This window comes from Hoplias malabaricus, chromosome 9 (genome assembly GCF_029633855.1).
Source record: "Hoplias malabaricus isolate fHopMal1 chromosome 9, fHopMal1.hap1, whole genome shotgun sequence".
NCBI classification, from domain to species: Eukaryota; Metazoa; Chordata; class Actinopteri; order Characiformes; family Erythrinidae; genus Hoplias; species Hoplias malabaricus.
Window position 1 is genome coordinate 6,284,610 of NC_089808.1, and position 18,523 is coordinate 6,303,132.

At 39.5% G+C, this 18,523-nt stretch overlaps 1 protein-coding gene and 1 long non-coding RNA gene across 2 annotated transcripts in view; both read right to left on the reverse strand.

Annotated features, from left to right (window-relative positions):
• Window positions 1–982: 982 nt before the first annotated feature.
• The window catches only part of LOC136707268 (basement membrane-specific heparan sulfate proteoglycan core protein-like), a 160,456-nt gene continuing 142,915 nt past the window's right edge, over window positions 983–18,523 (reverse strand). The window contains exons 19-33 of the mRNA XM_066681247.1: window positions 17,969–18,235; window positions 16,664–16,912; window positions 16,455–16,559; window positions 13,629–13,706; window positions 13,443–13,502; window positions 12,297–12,374; window positions 12,111–12,170; window positions 6,806–6,856; window positions 6,360–6,395; window positions 5,968–6,243; window positions 5,576–5,848; window positions 3,914–4,189; window positions 3,408–3,674; window positions 2,271–2,512; window positions 983–1,576 (exon numbers count right to left, since the gene is read on the reverse strand). Coding sequence (XP_066537344.1) covers window positions 1,451–1,576; window positions 2,271–2,512; window positions 3,408–3,674; window positions 3,914–4,189; window positions 5,576–5,848; window positions 5,968–6,243; window positions 6,360–6,395; window positions 6,806–6,856; window positions 12,111–12,170; window positions 12,297–12,374; window positions 13,443–13,502; window positions 13,629–13,706; window positions 16,455–16,559; window positions 16,664–16,912; window positions 17,969–18,235 — 2,444 coding nt within the window. The 3' untranslated portion in view covers window positions 983–1,450. The remainder of the gene's footprint in view (window positions 1,577–2,270; window positions 2,513–3,407; window positions 3,675–3,913; window positions 4,190–5,575; window positions 5,849–5,967; window positions 6,244–6,359; window positions 6,396–6,805; window positions 6,857–12,110; window positions 12,171–12,296; window positions 12,375–13,442; window positions 13,503–13,628; window positions 13,707–16,454; window positions 16,560–16,663; window positions 16,913–17,968; window positions 18,236–18,523) is intronic.
• On the reverse strand, window positions 8,757–9,604 carry LOC136706744 (uncharacterized). Its single transcript, XR_010804141.1, has 3 exons — window positions 9,543–9,604; window positions 9,390–9,433; window positions 8,757–8,890 (listed from the first exon to the last, which is right to left on the reverse strand). It is a non-coding gene; the product is annotated as an uncharacterized lncRNA (long non-coding RNA).

Here is an 18,523-nt window from a genome sequence, read left to right on the forward strand (position 1 = left end):
GTTTGTGTGAGGAACTGAAAAGAAGATAAACAAAGGGGTACAAGCACATAAGGACCAAACAAATTATTTGCTTTAATATATTTACTTATGTATTTATTTTAAATATGTTTTCTCAACTTAAAGGTGCAAGCAAACAAAGGCTTGAGATGTTTCTTAATGCCTCTTCAGCCTGCCTTAAGTGTTCAGGGTGAAGATGCCCAGAACTTACCCTTCACACCACCCCTCAACTAAAACATGTGTCAATATGCAGCCAGGTACACTGTATATAAATAACAACAAAGTCACCCCATTTGTTCAGAACTTTTATATAGAACAAAAATAAAAAAAATAAAAAGCAGCACATATTTTCCTCTATTTACCACAGAGGTACACAACTATTTCACTCCCATTCCAGTCCAGCGCCACTGCAATTCCACAGTTTGAAGATCTCTGCTCTACAGCAAGAAAATTCCATAATGTGTCTTCAGAAGTGCCCTTATATCATTACATCATAGGTGTTGTTGCACAAGTGGGGCCCCATGTCGAGTACTTGGTGCCCTTTTTATTATTCGCCCCTGACCTTCAAACAATCTGAGTCCGCCACTGGTGCCATGGGTTTACCATAGTTTATATTCACTATGTAAAGTTAATCATTCACTTTTGTATGCCTTTATCTAATGTACTGATTTTAAAATCATCGTTCTGTGCAAACATTTTAATTAATTTTAGTAAAATGAGAAAATACAAAGCAATATGATCCACTATGAAATAAAGTAATTCTTCAGAATCTGCCTCAGAGGAAGCAGAGCATTGTAACATTCTGCCGCTTCCTTGGAGGCAGTTACATTATCCTTCATTCAAACTTAACAAAATACAGAGATTTTTGTAGTACTTCCAACAAAATGATGAAACAGGACTAAGTTTACTGTAAACAATTACACATTTATTTCCTCCAGAGACATCTCTGACAGAACAGGAAAAACACAAAGGTATTACCGGTGTTTCCGCAGCTTGGACAGAGTCTGAAGTGGAGGAGTTTATAGAAAATATACTTTAACAGAATTTGGAGGTGGACGCACTGATGAAATTATAGATATTAATAATGATAAACAAGAAAAATATGATTTAAAATAAATGAAAGAAAATCACTCCAAATACTTCGCCTCTCCGTCACATTTATTAAACCAAGTCATGTCACTCACCTACTGCCAATTTATCTAATTTATTACATTAATAAACAAGAAGAATATGAATTTAAAATATATGAAAATAAAGTTATCAGATTTTACATCTGTGCAAACAACATCATACAGTAGAGTCCGACCGGCTTTTTCACTGGAGGGAATATTACCTGACAAGGCTGGAGCTGTTATTAAAGCCACTGGAGTTTTAACTAATGAATTGATGTATGAGATTGATTTTTCATCCATGGTGTGTACAGAAGTGGAGCATGATTAAAAGGTAAAAGTGATCAGTCTCTAAAACTCATTTGAATAAATTTTAAACACAAAGAGGAAGTTCTTTCTACACTGAGTTCTTCTTTTAGATTCTCACTCTTCTGTGACAGCAGACTGACTTTGATCATCATCGGTTTGAGCTGGAGGACATACAAAAAAATAGATTAAAAATGACTGAAAAAGACCTATACATTTAAAATGTTGCTGTGCCACCCACTGGTGTAAAGACATTATTTCAGCCTGAAATGTCTTTTTTAAACGTCACATTTTAGAATTATTTTTGAAGAATAAAACTTTAAGAATCATTTAAATAAAATCTGTGCTAAGACCAATGTCAGTATTTTACAGTTATAACAATTATGATCTACTAAAGATATCCCTGCTGCTTCTGATGTGCAGTTATTATTATTATTATTGATTTGTCAAATTCTGTGAAGGATTTAATCTGCAGTTGCACTGAAAGTGTTCTGACTTTGAGCTCTGTAGCATTTGACGCCCAGCACGATAGACACCAGCAGATATGGAGATACTGCCATTACACTACTGAGCACACTGAGCACTGATATTACTGATGAAGACTCTGTGTAAGATACTGTAGATCACACACACACACACACACACACACACACACACACACACAGTTGTAGTTAGTAATTTTCTAATTTCTTCATTCACAGTGTGTTGAAATATCTGGGTTCTACAGACTGTTTAAGTAAAAGCACATTGCAGTAAAAATACTCCATTCACACACCACCTCCTCAACACGGTTTGTCCAAAATTAAACACAAAGTGATGATTTCAATTTTGCATTTTCAACACATCTTTACATCTCACCTCTGACTGAGACCCAGCTCTTTGGTGAATCTCCTTTCTGTGAGTGTTTACAGTGGTAGAGACCTTCATCTGACTGTGAGACAGTGTGGATGGTAATCTCTGCTGTAGTCTGGGTCTGGAGGAGGGATCCATCTTTATAGAAATCAGCTGTGAGGGCTTTGTGTCACGATATAAACAGCGTAGAGTCAGAGACTCTCCCTCAGTCACAGGATGAACAGGACTCTCCAGAATTACAGAACCATCTGGGACATAGGAAATATGAATGAAGGATATATGAATGATATTTGAATTTATTTAGCACTTTATCAAGGCATTCATAGTGCTGTACACATTTTGGGACATTATGGAGTTGCCTCAGTGACCACCAATGTGCAGCAGCTCAGAGAACGCTCAACACTCATCAGCTCTTAGAGAGATGAAAGAGGGAATGATTAAACCAACTGAAATGGACACAGTGTCAGATTTAACAGGACATCACTCCTAACCCCACTACACTTCTCTAGAAAATGCCCAGGGGCCTTTAATGACCCTAAAGTTCAGGAACTTAGTTTATGTCTCAACTAAAGGACAGCATCGTTTGTTCAATACCATGTCCCTGTCACTGCACCTTGACACTGGGATCCACCCAAACCTCAGCAAGAGTAATGCGTTAGCTGTACTGAAATACAGCTTTTTTTATATAGATTTGTTCTTCACTGAGAATATTTATTCATTCATTTATTGTCTGTAACCCTTATCCAGTTCAAGGTCGCGATTGGTCCGGAGCCCATCGATTTACTTTTTCTCAACTTTATTTGTGATAAAATGAATCTAGGATTTACTCAAGTACATTACATTTATGTTTAATTTCTGCAAGTTTGTAAATTCATTTTTTGTTAGTGCACTGCTTGTGTGTGCATTTCTTCACCTGACAATAATTCCTGTGTTTGGCTTGAGGCTCTCCATCAACCATTCAGCAGCAAAGAAGAATTCACCTTTCTGTAGAATATTCCCTTAACCAACCAAAAGGCTGTCAATAAGCAAACGCTGCGTTTAAATGACTGTAGTGTTATTACTGAATGAGTGCAGTCACTGTAAATGCAGTAAATGTGATTCAGTTGTTGACAGAACTATGCAGCAACATTGATGTAGACTCACAGTGCAATGTGATGTTGAGAGGATTGCTGCTCTCTCCAGATTCAGACTCACACCAGTACACTCCAGTGTGGGATGAGGAGAGGGAGCTGATGTTGCAGGTAGATCCTGTAACTGATGAACAATCCAACATCTTCTCACTGTGTGTGTGTCGTCTCACTCTCCATCCAGTAGAGTTCCTCTGTCCCTCACAGCTCAGTGAGAGAGAGTCAGTACTAAAGTGTTGAGTTCTGTTGGGACTGACCACCAGAGAGACTCGAGGAGACACACCTTCAACACAGAAATGACCGTTCAGACGTGTTATTATTATTATCTTGTTAGAGCCAATTTGAAAAGTGTTGTATACGAGTTGTGACTGGACTAAAGGGCAGAAAGTCAAATACTCTTCTTTAGAACAGTTCAGCTATTCAAAATATTTACCATACAACAGCATTTATGCAGAAAATAACACAGCAAATAACACGTGTCATGTCCAACACTAAATGCAGACAGTAAACAGAGTCACTCACCAGTAACGTTTACCCAGAGTGCATCACTGTAGTGGGTGAAGTAGAGTGGGTTTCCTCTCCCAGCTCTGCACCAGTACTGTCCTCCATCAGAGTCACTGACTGAGCTGATGGTGTAGGAGTGTGTTTCAGTGCTGATCTCATTCTCAGGGTTGTGTGTGTGTTTGGACCAGTAAAACATCCATCCAGCAGACTGACCCAGCTCACAGAACAGAACCACTGGCTGTCCTCTCACTGCAGGTCCTTTACGGCTTGATGTGAGTTCAGGTTTAGGTTTTTCTGTTGTAGGAAAGAAAGAGATCATTGAGTTCACACACTGTTCCTTTACCTCAGCATTGTACAGTTGTTACATACAATATTTACACATCTGGCACATGGGGTTTATTACACAATGCAAAACTGGTCAAATGTCAAACACCACCGTTTTGTTTCATCTTTCATTCTTACGAGCACTTTCAACTGCCCTTGTGTATGAAAGGTGCTCTATAAATAAACTTGCCTTGTCTTGCCTTAGAAATTTAAAAAGATTTTCAAACAAAAATCTAAATGAATACATTATAAAGTGGAATTTCTAAAACTGGATTTTAATTACTTATGAAAGGATATGAAGAAAATGAGACCCCAAACACTGACACATTCAAGACCTGTTAGAGCACTAGACCAGGGGTCGGCAACCTTTACCACTCAAAGAGCCATTTGGACCCGTTTCACACAGTAAAGAAAACACTGGGAGCCACAAAATCCTTTTGAAATTTTACATGAAATAACACTGCGCATAACGGGGTTTTTTTTTTTGCCTTTGTGCTCTGTATAAACAAACTATACTGTGTTACATTTATGAAATTAAAGAACGACTGCAGAAAAAATGAAATAACTATTCTGCATGCAACAAAACATTTTTAACTCAAAAAAAAAAGACATTGTGTTGACGGTTAAGTAAAATACTCAATGTCTATTTGAGTCCTTGTAGTAATGGGAAAAAAACACTGAACTTAAATTATCCACTGGCAGCAAACAAAAATGCTGTCCTCTCTCTGCGTGCCGTCATTATTTTACTGGCGCCGTGCAGTCAGCTGTCAAAAAGTTCAAGAAACCGCACACTGACGGGTGTCGCACGTTGGAAGTTGTGACGTGTATTAAGAGCAACAAAAATATTTTAAATATTAAAATATTTTAGATGTTACAAGATCGCCATAATCTTCATAGAATTACATTTTGAAAATGAACGCACTAAAATAAAATACATTTTAATTAAATACTCAGTAATTATTTTCAAAAGCTGAGCCGCATCAGAGGGATCAAAGAGCCGCGGGTTGCCGACCCCTGCACTAGACTGTCACAGTAATTAACACTTTGATATTTGTGAAAAAGGAGGAAATAAAGCCCAACTCTTATTTCAAATCTTCAGATCTGTTCATTCTTCCACTGTGACAAGAAAATTCAGCACTGTGGGTGTGAAAAGACATGTAGCTGTTAAAAAGCCATTACCAAGTAAAGAATATGTGCTCTGCAAATGGACATCTGAGATCAGGAGAGCGAGATTTAATGAACTGAGTATTCTGAATATGTATTTAATTTTCAGAGTATGTTCCTGTGAGTTAAATGTAGTGATATGATGATGGAGTTAATGAATATCAGTGTAAATAATAACAGATTAACACCCACCTGATACAGTCAGTGTAACAGCATCACTGATCTTTGATCTCTGAGAGTCACTCCTCCTCTGTCCTCTGCAGGTGTAGTTACCGCTGACAGACACGTTTACACTGAATGAAAGTTCCCTGCTTTTACTTAAATTATAAACTGGGTGATCATTGTTAAACCAGCTGTAACTCCACTCAGTGTCTGTGTGTTCTTGTACGTCACATCTGAGAGTTACTGTCTCTCCAATAAACATCTGTGCACTAGGATCCAGAGTCAGTGAAGCTTTTGGTCTCTCTGTACAATGACATCACACAAATGTTACTTTAAACCACTCAAACTCACCTTTAATCTCAGATCTATTCATTAAAAGGTTATAGGAAGAATTACTACATGTAACAAGATCAGACGTGTACCGATCACTGTGAGAGTCACTTCATTACTCCGAGCAGAGCGTAGGGGAGAGTTTTTCCCAACACAGTTACAGTGGTATTTCTGAATGTGGTGTGTTTTAATGGCAGAAATTATGTAAATGTTTTCAGTAGATTTGTAAAGTTGAGTCTGACCACTGTACCAATAGTAGATCCAGTCAGTTACTCTCCCTCCTGGACAGACACATCTGAATGTGACTGTCTCTCCACTGAATATTTCTGTCCAGTTTGGCTCCACACCCAGAACTGCGTGATACTGCTCTGTAAAAAACACACACATCAATGACACATCTGTCACTGAACTCAAACTCTTCATCCCAATCTATGAAAACAATGATCAACTCCAAGAGAATTCAATAAAGGTAAATGTGAATCACCTTGAGCGCGCTCTGTTTGGATGAGGGAAACAAACACTAAAAGAGGGAAGAGAAACAGAGAACATGGCGTTAAATCTGAGATCATCCTTTTCGTCAGAATCACATTTCATCCAAATTCACTTCATGAGATTAAATGAGTGAAACAACTATTCTAAAACCACTAATAACTCCTTTACATTCACAGACTGTTTAGAAATGTTTATAAAGTGTGATGAGCTTTATCTGCGGGTCTGAACCTGAAGCATCTCATTGTGGTGTTCTGCTGCACCAGCCCAAAGCGTTTTAAACGGAAACAACACTTCATCTACTTTTAGATACACTTTACCAGCAACAGCACAAACACCAAGTAAAACACATACATCAGTCAGCCACAATATTAAAACCAATAACTGAAGTAAATAACACCGTCTGGCACATGTTTAATGAAGTAATGATTATTTACTCACAGAGAGTTACAGAGAGAGCACTGAGGTCCATGGTGTCCCAGTAACAACAGACTCAACAATGCTCTGCGTTCAACTATCATCACTTCCTGACAGAGAGAGAGAGAGAGCCAGACAGCCAGACAGACTTCCTTTTTATTGCAGCTCTAATTGTTTTATACAAAAATCACACACACAGAATTACACACAAATTTTTTTATGCATGTTATGTGTATAAATTATTTAATGATGTTTCATTTATTTACAATAAGAATAAATAAGACAGTTATGAAACTGTAAATTGTGGCAGAGGGTAGTGTGTGTGTGTGTGTGTACCACTCCTATGGCTGGGGGCAGCTGGTCTGTGATTTATTTTTCACCCAGAGTGAGGGACTGACTTGTCTCTTTGAAACCAGAAGCACTGACTGACTTTGACCTGTATTTACAAAGCTTTCATGAATGAGGTCCATTTTATACTTAGAAGAACAACAAACAAAATGAAACCCACATTAAACATGCTGCAGAACATCAGCAAAAACAACACTGTTTAATACACAAAGATTTCAGTCCAATATGTTTTTAATGAAATATATAACAAAAAAATAAGACACAATGAAAAAGCTGGACAGAGACTGAACATTAAAGGTACTGAAGGAGCTCTGGTGCAGTGGGGAGGGCTGCTTTTATCACACTGATCGTTCAGAACTCATAAAAACCTGATGAAGGACTGGAGCAGCTCACACTGAGCTCAGCGTTTAGGGAAAAAGCAGACATTTGCAGCTGACGACTTTCTACACTTTCTTCACAAATTAATCAAATCTCTTATTTACAGATTTGGACAGATGCTAAAGTTAAAGGTCAACATGTGATTGGTCTCAGTGGCCACACTTTAGGAACATGTACAACACACAGGTAGAGAACCAGCTGCAGGAAGAATGAACATAAACTGCTGTGACTGCTCATCTTTACAGTTCAGTTTCTGCATCAGGTTTCCTTATTTTGGAGCAAGCCATGCATTTCTCACTCTCCCTTCCCTCTTGCTCTCTCTACTGAACTGGACACGGAGAGTACACAATTAATCTAATTGGCTCAATTGAGTGAAGCTACTGCTGTATTTACAGGATCATCTGCACATATTGTCTATCACCACAGCTGAAATTGTGATGGGAAAATGCACACTAACACCAATGAGTAATATCGATAATGAAAACCCAATATATTCAGTGCATAATTATACTAAGTACTTCTGATTAAATATTACTAATAAACTATTAAGAGACATAGGGCATATTGTGCTTGTGACCTTAAAGAACTTGTTACATTGTGACCCAGGGCACGACCTAGGAGAAATGTTGGAGGGGGGGGAGTGCTGAACATCACACTTCTGAGAATAAAATAGGGAAGTGGGTCTCTAGATAGATTTAAATTTGACCTGACCGTCTGCAATCATTTTGCGGACAGAAGTGAAATAGAAGATAACAGATACATGCCAGTTAAGGGAATGTCTGTGTTTGTGAAATGAGACATGATGTAATAATGTCCGAATGGCAGACATGATGCTTGGTGTACGTGCAGAAGGGGCACATGACAGTGGGGTGTACGTGACTGGGGTCTATATATACTGCAGCATATATTCAAATAAACTAGACATTGGAGAGAATTCTTGACTCCGTGTCTTTGTTCCTCTGATTTCTCCTTAGAATTCTTTGAGCATTGATCTTCCTTCCTGGTGACACTTAGACTGATTGCCATAACAGAAAAAACAACAACAACAACAACAATAAAGGTTTATTAACATACTTATTATTTCTTATCCGTATTGTACTCTTTTATTTATAGTAAATTTCTCACAGATGCAGAGAGAACAGTGACTCTGTCCAGGTCTGGATTAGAGTTTGCTTTTGGGTGAAGCCTGGTTTAGAGCGGGGAATCCACAAAGTTTCATGCACTTTTACAGGCTTTAAATGTTTTTGAAGGCCACATTATACTATTACATCTAAACTACAAAATCACTGCTTCAATCTCTTGTAAAGAAACAGTCCAAAGCCCCTCTATCCAGACTCAGGCTTGTGGATGGGGTCAGTGCAGTTCTGCTCACTCTTCATGGACCTTTGGGGAAAAGGATCATCGCTGAGTGCTTGTTTGGCTAATAAAAACATTTCAGTTAAGGTTTACATCACAGAAAATGTTAACAAGAGCTGAACCTAATTTAACTCACACATACAGTGATCTACTGATGATCAAATCAACATAAATGTCACTTCATTAAACTGTCTAAATGTTCTAATACACCTCTTCTAATGAGTGTATCTTTCTGAAACTTGATGTACACAGAGAACTATCTCCATTAAAGAGCATTATTAATATAATTGATGATGTGGAGCAGCCGCATATGAACTTAATGTCAGCATGACCAGTGTCAATCTTGGGCTGGAGCAGCATAAAGCCCTCCAGTTTTGGGCCACGGAGCCGTGGAACTGAATGTGCTTGAGTGAAGGAATGATGAGTGTGGTGTTGTGTTTCTGATTCAGAACTAATCTATCATCAGTATCTGACCTCACTGCTGATCATGTGCCGTAAAGAGGTCAAATATTTAAAGCTATCTTACATTATCCTGTGTGAAGACTTCCCAGAAAAGCAGAGGATGTTGCTCTAGCAAAGGAAAGACTTCTCAATAATTCATTTGACTTCAGAAGAAACATTGGATAGGGTCATGTCTACAAACTTTTGTCCAGACAGTGTTTATCAGAACTTCTCCTACCTGCATTCTTTGTGTTTTCAGTTCATTACTAAAGTTGAATCACCACGTCCAGAACCGTCACCTACACAGAGGAGAAGGACAATTGAAAACTGTTACTGCTATTGTTTTCTAATGAAGACGGACTGAGCACAGGCCGCTGTGAAAATATTTACACCTCAGTAGAGAGCTGGACATTTTCCCCTGTACTGAACACAAAAGTACTCACACAGGACACAAACACAGACATTGTGGCTTTCACAGTTGTAGGGAGATAAGGAGGCAGATGTACATGCCAAGGATTTTTATTAAATACAAATAGAAACAGAGACACCCAGAACACAACAACCAAACTGGAACAGTAAACAACCGTGGACCAGTGTAGATGCACATGAAATACTGAGACAATGAAACACACATCTGCACACAAGACCAGACAAGGGAGCACTGAAACAAACACAGAGCATGTACAAGAAACACCTGGGAAAGAGAGGGCAGAGACTGAGGCAGGACTAAGGCGGGGCTAGGGTGGAGACAAGAACAGAACAAAAACAGAACCATGTGCTCCTAGCACATGGCAAACAAGGAAACGAGGGAGACAGACAGCAGGAAAGCACGAGACAGGGCCAGAGCATGACAGTGGCAGACCACATTTTGTCTTTGTGTCCGATTTGTGTATTGAGGACTATACATAACAAAATGTTCACATTCAAATAGTGAAGAATTTGAACGAGCATAGTCTCAAATTATCTTTAAAGGTTGGAAGCATCAGTAGTAGCTTGTAGCAGCTTGACACGTGAAACGTCAAATTCTCATAGTTTTAAATAGTCTGTAAATAAAAGGGAGCATAGATTCCTCTGAGATTTACTCCCAGTGTGGTCTTCTCCTGATCAACATCATTCTACACCTTATACTGTCCCACAGTGAAGCCAATAAAAGACAGCTGTCCAGTTACTCATTAGATTCACTGTAAATCTAACGCTGTGCTGTAAAAGGGCTTAAGCCAAATGAAGAGCTATATGAATATTTGGTAACATTTTATAATACAGCCCACGTCTTAACTTGTACTTCCCTGACACTTACATTGCATTTCCTCAATTGTTATGGTGTACATTCCGGTGTTTTAAGGGAAATTTACCTCATACTTGTGTACCTTCACATAACTTACAAATTCTTGATATGAATTGGTAAATATCAAATACCTACGGGTTCTTTCTTGTACTTAAATATTGGAGAATAGAAGTGTAATTTCCAATATTTTACCATGTAATTTCTCTGAATTTATGGTGTACATTCTATGTGTATGACAGTCATTGTTTATGTTTTTATTCAGCGGGCAAGCTTCACTCACATTCCAGAGACTTATTATGTTTCTAATAATTATATCTTGTATTTCACTTAATGGACTAGATAATGTAGCTCACCACAGTGAATGAATAAATAAATAAAAAAGCTTATTAGAGAAAGTTGTCCAAAGGGGAGGCGTTTCAATAGCTTTCCATGTGGGAAGTAGGCCGTTTCCCCACTTATTTTTTATAAAACTGTGTTGAGAGAAGGTATGGCGCAGCTCCTTAGTTTTAGGCCTGAAAATGTATTATATGTTCTAATTGTTGACATAGATTGCCTTAACCCACTTATTTCCAACATCTTGGTATATATTGAGTATGTTTTGTGCAATGAAATCGTTTCATTTTTTTACTATGTTTACTCTGAGTCTGAGGTGAGTTAAGGTGTCATTTAAGATGGAATGTAAATTATGAAGTAAGATTACAGGTACTGATTGTTGTTAGATCATTGTTTTATGTTTTTTGTTGAATGTAATTATCTTAAATTGGTACTTGTTGAAGGGCAGCATGGTGGTGCAGCAGGTAGTGTCGCAGTCACACAGCTCCAGGGACCTGATTGTCTGTGAGGAGTTTGGTGTGTTCTCCCTGTGTCCATGTGGGTTTCCTCCAGGTAACTGTCTGTGAGGAGTTTGGCGTGTTCTCCCCTTGTCCGCGTGGGTTTCCTCCGGGTGCTCAGGTTTCCTCCCACAGTCCAAAAACACATGTTGGTAGGTGGATTGGCGACTCAAAAGTGTCTGTAGGTGTGAGTGTGTGAGTGAATGTGAGAGTGTGTGTGTTGCCCTGTGAAGGACTGGCACCCCCTGCAGGGTGTATTCCTGCCTTGCCCCCAATGATTCCAGGTAGGCTCTGGACCCACCGTTACCCTGAACTGGATAAGCGGTTACAGATAATGAATGAATGAATGAATGGTACTTGTTGACATTGTTTAACCCTATTTTGTGCACTTTGTGTAGACAAGGAAAATAAATGCTCCACATTTCTATGATGTGTGGGTGTCTTCAATCCAATGGCAGAGCAAATTTTGAACAACACAACACAGAAGTAAAGCTCACTCCCTGTTGTTTTTGTGTATTTACAGAGTAAACCAGGATAACAGCTGTCCACTACATAATCCAGCCCACTCCCCGTTGTTTCCCGGTATTAATAGTGTAAGAAGGAGAGAACAAGATACGCAGTAAATGCCGGGAAAGTACACGTTAAGACGCAGGCTGCATTTCAGTGTTCTAATGTTTAAAATAAAACCCACCGTTGTCTGTGTTCTGCTTCAGTTCTGAGTACACAGTGTCAGCATTCACACTAGTCTCATCTAAAATAAACACAGAATTAGCTTCCAGAGATATCTACAGCTCATTACAAATCAGTGAAAAAGAGGATCTGAATAGAAACACTGACTGATGTGGCTCGAGGTCACATTTTTCTCATTTTGCTGTACCTTGTTTGTACTTTGGTTTCTTCCTCGGTTTCAGTTCAATCTGTGCATAAGTCACATCCATGGATCCAGAGACAGCATCTGCAGAATAAAGAACACAACAAAGCAAACACAGTCTTAACAACTGCACTGATTTTTACTAAGTTTCACTAACAAACATCCCATAATACACACCTCATTCCCACATTGAACCTGTGTTTCTTTATTAGACAAGATCCTTTAGCTCTAAAGTGTACAACCACTGCCTTTAGCTCCGAATTTAACATTTTAGACCTGTACCTCTCTTCCGCCTGTGACATCTGCTCTGTTACAGAGTGATGGTGAACACAGGATCCAGTGACTGGATGAAGACACAGTACCTGAGTCATGGCCCAGCTGAAAGTTTAAGTAAATGGCTTCAGTCTGTGAGGTAGAGGTGGGCGGATCGGTCCAAATATTGATAATATCGATACCAACGCTGGTATTGGTATTGATTAATACTCATGTAAAAAGATCAATACTCAAGCTTTTTTTTCTCTCCTCCCGCTAAAGTCTGTCTGTGAGGAGTTTGTTGTGTTCTCCCAGTGTCCGCGTGGGTTTACTCCGGGTGCTCCGATTTCCTCCCAAAGTCCAAATACACATGTGGGTAGGTGGATTGGCGACTCAAAAGTGTCTGTAGGTGTGTGTGTGAATGTGTGAGTGTGTGTTTTGCCCTGTGAAGGAATGGTGCCCCCTGCAGGGTGTATTCCTGCCTTGCCCCCAATGATTCCAGGTAGGCTCTGGACCCACCGCAACCCTGAACTGGATAAGGGTTACAGATAATGAATGAATGGTGCTTGTTGACATTGTTTAACCATATTTTGCGCACTTTGTGTAGACAAGGAAAATAAATGCTCCACATTACTATGATGTGTGGGTGTCTTCAATCCAATGGCAGAGCAAATTTTGAACAACAAAACACAGAAGTAAAGCTCACTCCCTGTTGTTTTTGTGTATTTACAGGGTAAACTGGGATAATAGTTGTCCACTACATAATCCAACCCACTCCCCATTGTTTCCCGGTGTTAATAGTGTAAGAAGGAGAGAACAAGATACACAGTAAGTGCCGGGAAAGTACACATTAAGACGCAGGCTGCATTTCAGTGTTCTAATGTTTAAAATAAAACCCACCGTTGTCTGTGTTCTGCTTCAGTTCTGAGTACACAGTGTCAGCATTCACACTAGTCTCATCTAAAATAAACACAGAATTAGCTTCCAGAGATATCTACAGCTCATTACAAATCAGTGAAAAAGAGGATCTGAATATAAACACTGACTGATGTGGCTCGAGGTCACATTTTTCTCATTTTGCTGTACCTTGTTTGTCTTTTGGTTTCTTCCTCGGTTTCAGTTCAATCTGTGCATAAGTCACATCCATGGATCCAGAGACAGCATCTACAGAATGAAGAACACAACAAAGCAAACACAGTCTTAACAACTGCACTGATTTTTACTAAGTTTCACTAACAAACATCCCATAATACACACCTCATTCCCACATTGAACCTGTGTTTCTTTGTTAGAGAAGATCCTTTAGCTCTAAAGTGTACAACCACTGCCTTTAGCTCCGAATTTAACATTTTAGATCTGTACCTCTCTTCAGCCTGTGATATCTGCTCTGTTACAGAGTGATGGTGAACACAGGATCCAGTGACTGGATACATATCGCTGGTATTGGTATTGATAAATACTCGTGTAAAAAGATACTCAAGCCTTTTTTCTCTCCCACTGCTCTCCCACTAAAATCTGTGTGTGAGCAGATTTTCACAGCGCAGAGCAGTGTGTGCACCCCCCCCCCCATATTTTGCTGCTGTATGTGCCTGTGAAGACCAGCGGTATAGGTATCCGTATTGATATCAGCGATACTGGCCCTGTATTTACTTGGTATCGGATCAATACCAAGATTCCCGGTATCGCCCACCTCTAATATGAGGCCTGTGCTGGAATATCTTTGCCTGATATGAGGGCAGGGCTGCACCTGTGGTGCACCACAGGTGCAGCAGGTAGTGTCGCAGTCACACAGCTCCAGGGACCTGGAGGTTGTGGCTTCGATTCCCGCTCCGGGTGACTGTCTGTGAGGAGTTGGTGTGTTCTCCCTGTGTCTCCAGTTTCCTCCCACAGTCCAAAAACACACATTGGTAGGTGGATTGGCGACTCAAAAGTGTCCGTAGGTGTGAATGTGTGTGTTGCCTTGTGAAGGACTGGCGCCCATTCCAGGGTGTATTCCCGCATTGCGCCCAATGATTACCCTGAACTGGATAAGCGGTTACAGATAATGAATGAATGATATGAGGGAAGAAAGAGAAAGATGTATTCTGCTGATTTGGTTTATTTAATCCTACATGAAATATTAATATATATATATATTAGAAAAATCCCATCAAGATGTGCTTGAACATCTAGTTTTTTATGACTTGTGAAAAAGTGACATGAGTGGTCTCTTCAGCCGCATCTGATTCAGAACAGTGTTAGTCTCCAAGTTCTAGCTTTACAGAATCATTTAGCCTTTGACTCAGCTTTCTATGTGATCAAATATGTTATTAAAAAACAAATAAATGTACCCTGGTTACTTTGATCTGCACGTTCAACTGAGTCATAAATATGTGCATTTCCTAAAAAAATATAAGGAAACATATGAACATATAAAAAGGAAATGGAATATTGTGATGAACAAATGTTAAACAGACTAATTAGAAAAGATGCAGAGGGCTTTATTATTAATTTTTCATAATTATAAATACAGTTACTGTTAAAAAGGCCCAGTGTTCATAGCAGACTTATGGTCGTTCAATACATAACAGCTTAAATGTGCATGTTAATATTTAGTTTTTTTTTTTATAAATATGCATTTAGCCACGGTTATTTCTCATTGGTTGAAGCTTTGTCACATGACTCGCGTGAGTTTCCAGCATCGTTTACTAGGGGAGCAGTTGTAAATTGCAACAACCATAGTTCCTTCTCAGTCTGCATTGTGTGATTCAAAACTAGCCGTTGTGCGTCATTGACCAAACATGAGTCAAGTGTTATTCATTCATATTAGTAAGTTGGTGCTAAGGAAACGTCGCGAGTTGATGTTTATGAGCATTACTGCATAATTAGGTGAGTGTGTTCAGTCTATGTGCAACTTTTGTACGTTCAGTTTCCCTTCTCTCGGTTGTGTACTGTGAATTTATCTCCTGTTTATAGTGTCATACTTTAAGTGTAGATTTATTCACTCTATACGTTATATGTTCATATATATGTAATATTCTTAATTTGTTATGGACATTGAATTGGGGCGGCACGGTGGCACAGCAGGTAGTGTCGCAGTCACACAGCTCCAGGGGCCTGGAGGTTGTGGGTTCGATTCCCGCTCCGGGTGACTGTCTGTGAGGAGTTGGTGTGTTCTCCCCGTGTCCGCGTGGGTTTCCTCCGGGTGCTCCGGTTTCCTCCCACAGTCCAAAAACGTTGCAGGTGGATTGGCGACTCGAAAGTGTCCCTAGGTGTGAATGTGTGTGAATGTGAGTGTGTGTGTGTGTGTGTGTGTTGCCCTGTGAAGGACTGGCGTCCCCTCCAGGGTGTATTCCCGCCTTGCGCCCGATGATTCCAGGTAGGCTCTGTACCCCCCCCCCCCCCCCCCCCGACCCTAAATTGGATAAGCGGTTACAGATAATGGATGGATGGACATTGAATTGGTGGGTGGAGGAACTGTAGTAATGCTGCTATCGTCTGCTCTGAATATCATTGAGTCAGTTACAGGAACTGACCGCTAGGTGGTGTTTCAGGACTATTTATAATGACTAATGCTCTGATGTTGCTGTACTGAAACACACCCGTTTATCTCAGTCTGACATATGTTGTATTTCTTTATTATTCTTATTGTTATTTACTTGTGTTAATATTTACAGTCTTCTCTGTGTTTGTTTTTTACAGACCACACGCACAGCTCTCATTCCTCATGTCCATGGATTAATAAATTCTTGAATTAACTCTGGCCTCAAGTGGTGTTCTTGGCCAACACACCGGATTGAACACAAGACAAACTACGTATCAGCGGTAGCCCTCCTAAAGTTTTACAGTGGTGTCCACCACATTTGTTATGTGATGTTACAGCTGTTTTAATGATATTAAATAAAAAAAAGTTAGATGCATGAGTGTTCAGACCTTTGTTAGTTTTGTAGCGCCACAGCAGGATCAGAAAAATGATGAACAACAGACAGAAACTCCCTCCCACAGCTGCTACAACCAGGTCAGGAGCAAATTCAGCTGCTGGCCGTGCTGAAACATAGAATTGTTCATTTCACTGAAACACTTTTCATACCCTTTTACTGGATATTTAACAACTAACACTAATAACATCATCACATTCTCACCTCTGACTGAGACCCAGCTCTTTGGTGACTCTCCTTTCTGTGAGTGTTTACAGTGATAGAGACCTTCATCTGACTGTGAGACATTGTGGATGGTCATCTCTGCTGTAGTCTGGTTCTGGAGGAGTGATCCATTTTTATAGAAATCAGCTGTGAGGACTGAGGGCTGTGTGTCACGATATAAACAGCGTAGAGTCAGAGAGTCTCCCTCAATCACAGGATGAACAGGACTCTCCAGAATTACAGCGCCATCTACAACACAGAAAATGAATGACCTGGTCAGCTTCATTTGATTTGTATGTTCTGGTGTTCAGGTGCTATTGCAACTGATTGTATTTAATAGTCATTGTCCATCTCAGACCTTATAAAGTCACAGTACAGCAACATTTAGAGCTTTCTCTGTTCTAACAGAACTGATTCAGCTCATGATAAAACACTGTATAGTAACTACAATAACAAAAAATGGAGATTTATAAGTTGCCGTTTACATCACATCTTAGTTGTCTCTGATGTCTTTCTGTGAACCGTGTACTCTGTGTCTCAGACCCAGTGGTGGGTAGCAACATACTGAAATACAGCTTTAAAGTATTCCTACATTATTTACTGTGTATTTTCAGACTGTAATACTTCTTCTTGAGTTTATAAGTGAGAAAAGGAATAAAAGGTTTACTCAGGTAAAATAACAGTTTGTTTTCTGACTAAATTAAGTTTGTTTTGCTGATGCACTGATTTTCTTGTGTGCATTTGCTCTCCCAATAACAATTCTAGTAAATTAGTATGGATTGAGGCTACTCTATTTTCCTGACCTCTAAGAATTCTTAACTCTCCATTGGATTTAGATTCACTGTCCATCAGCCAATCAGCAGAAAACTCTCTTAAAATGGCCTCACTGTGCATCAGAAAACACTCTTGAAAAATCTTTCTGCTGCTTGTAGACAAAATTAACATATTGCTTTAAAAACTACAATAATATTTTTAATGACTTAATGCTGTCATTTTAATTGCACTAAATGTAATGTACAATAATGTAATAATGTGTAATTATTTGTCATTGTACATCTGTGGCAGTGAACACACAAACCCACACACTAGTGCTCTAAGGGCTGTGAACACCCAGTGCGGCAGGCAGTCATCCCCACTGCCTGGGGAGAGTTTGGGGGTTCAGTGCCTTGCTCAAGGGCACTTCAGCCATGGATGTTCCTGCCGGTCCTGGTGATTGAACCGGCAATTTTACAGTACCAAGCCTGGTCCTCTAACCACTGTGTATTAGTTGTTGGCAGAACTACAACAACATTGGTGTAGACTCACTGTGCACTGTGATGTTGAGAGGATTGCTGCTCTCTCCAGATTCAGACTCACACCAGTACACTCCAGTGTGTGATGTGTTGAGGGAGCTGATGTTGCAGGTAGATCCTGTAACTGATGAACAATCCGACACCTTCTCACTGTGTGTGTGTCGGCTCACTCTCCATCCAGTAGAGTCCCTCTGTCCCTCACAGCTCAGTGAGAGAGAGTCAGTACTAAAGTGTTGAGTTCTGTTGGGACTGACCATCAGAGAGACTGGAGGAGACACACCTTCAACACAGAAATGACCGCTCAGACGTGTTATTATTATCATCATCTTGTTAAATCTAAATGGAAATGGGTTTTACCAGCTTTGATTGCATTGAATGACAAAGTCAAACACCTATCATTAGAACATGTCAGACATTTCAAAGGTTTAAAATATAGGAGTGTTTATGCAGATAACATAATGAAAAAAAAAAAATAAAATATATATATATATATATATATGTCTGCCTATATCTTTTTATTCATTATCGCCCGCTAATTACTGGGTAAGTACAGAGTAAGCACCTGTTA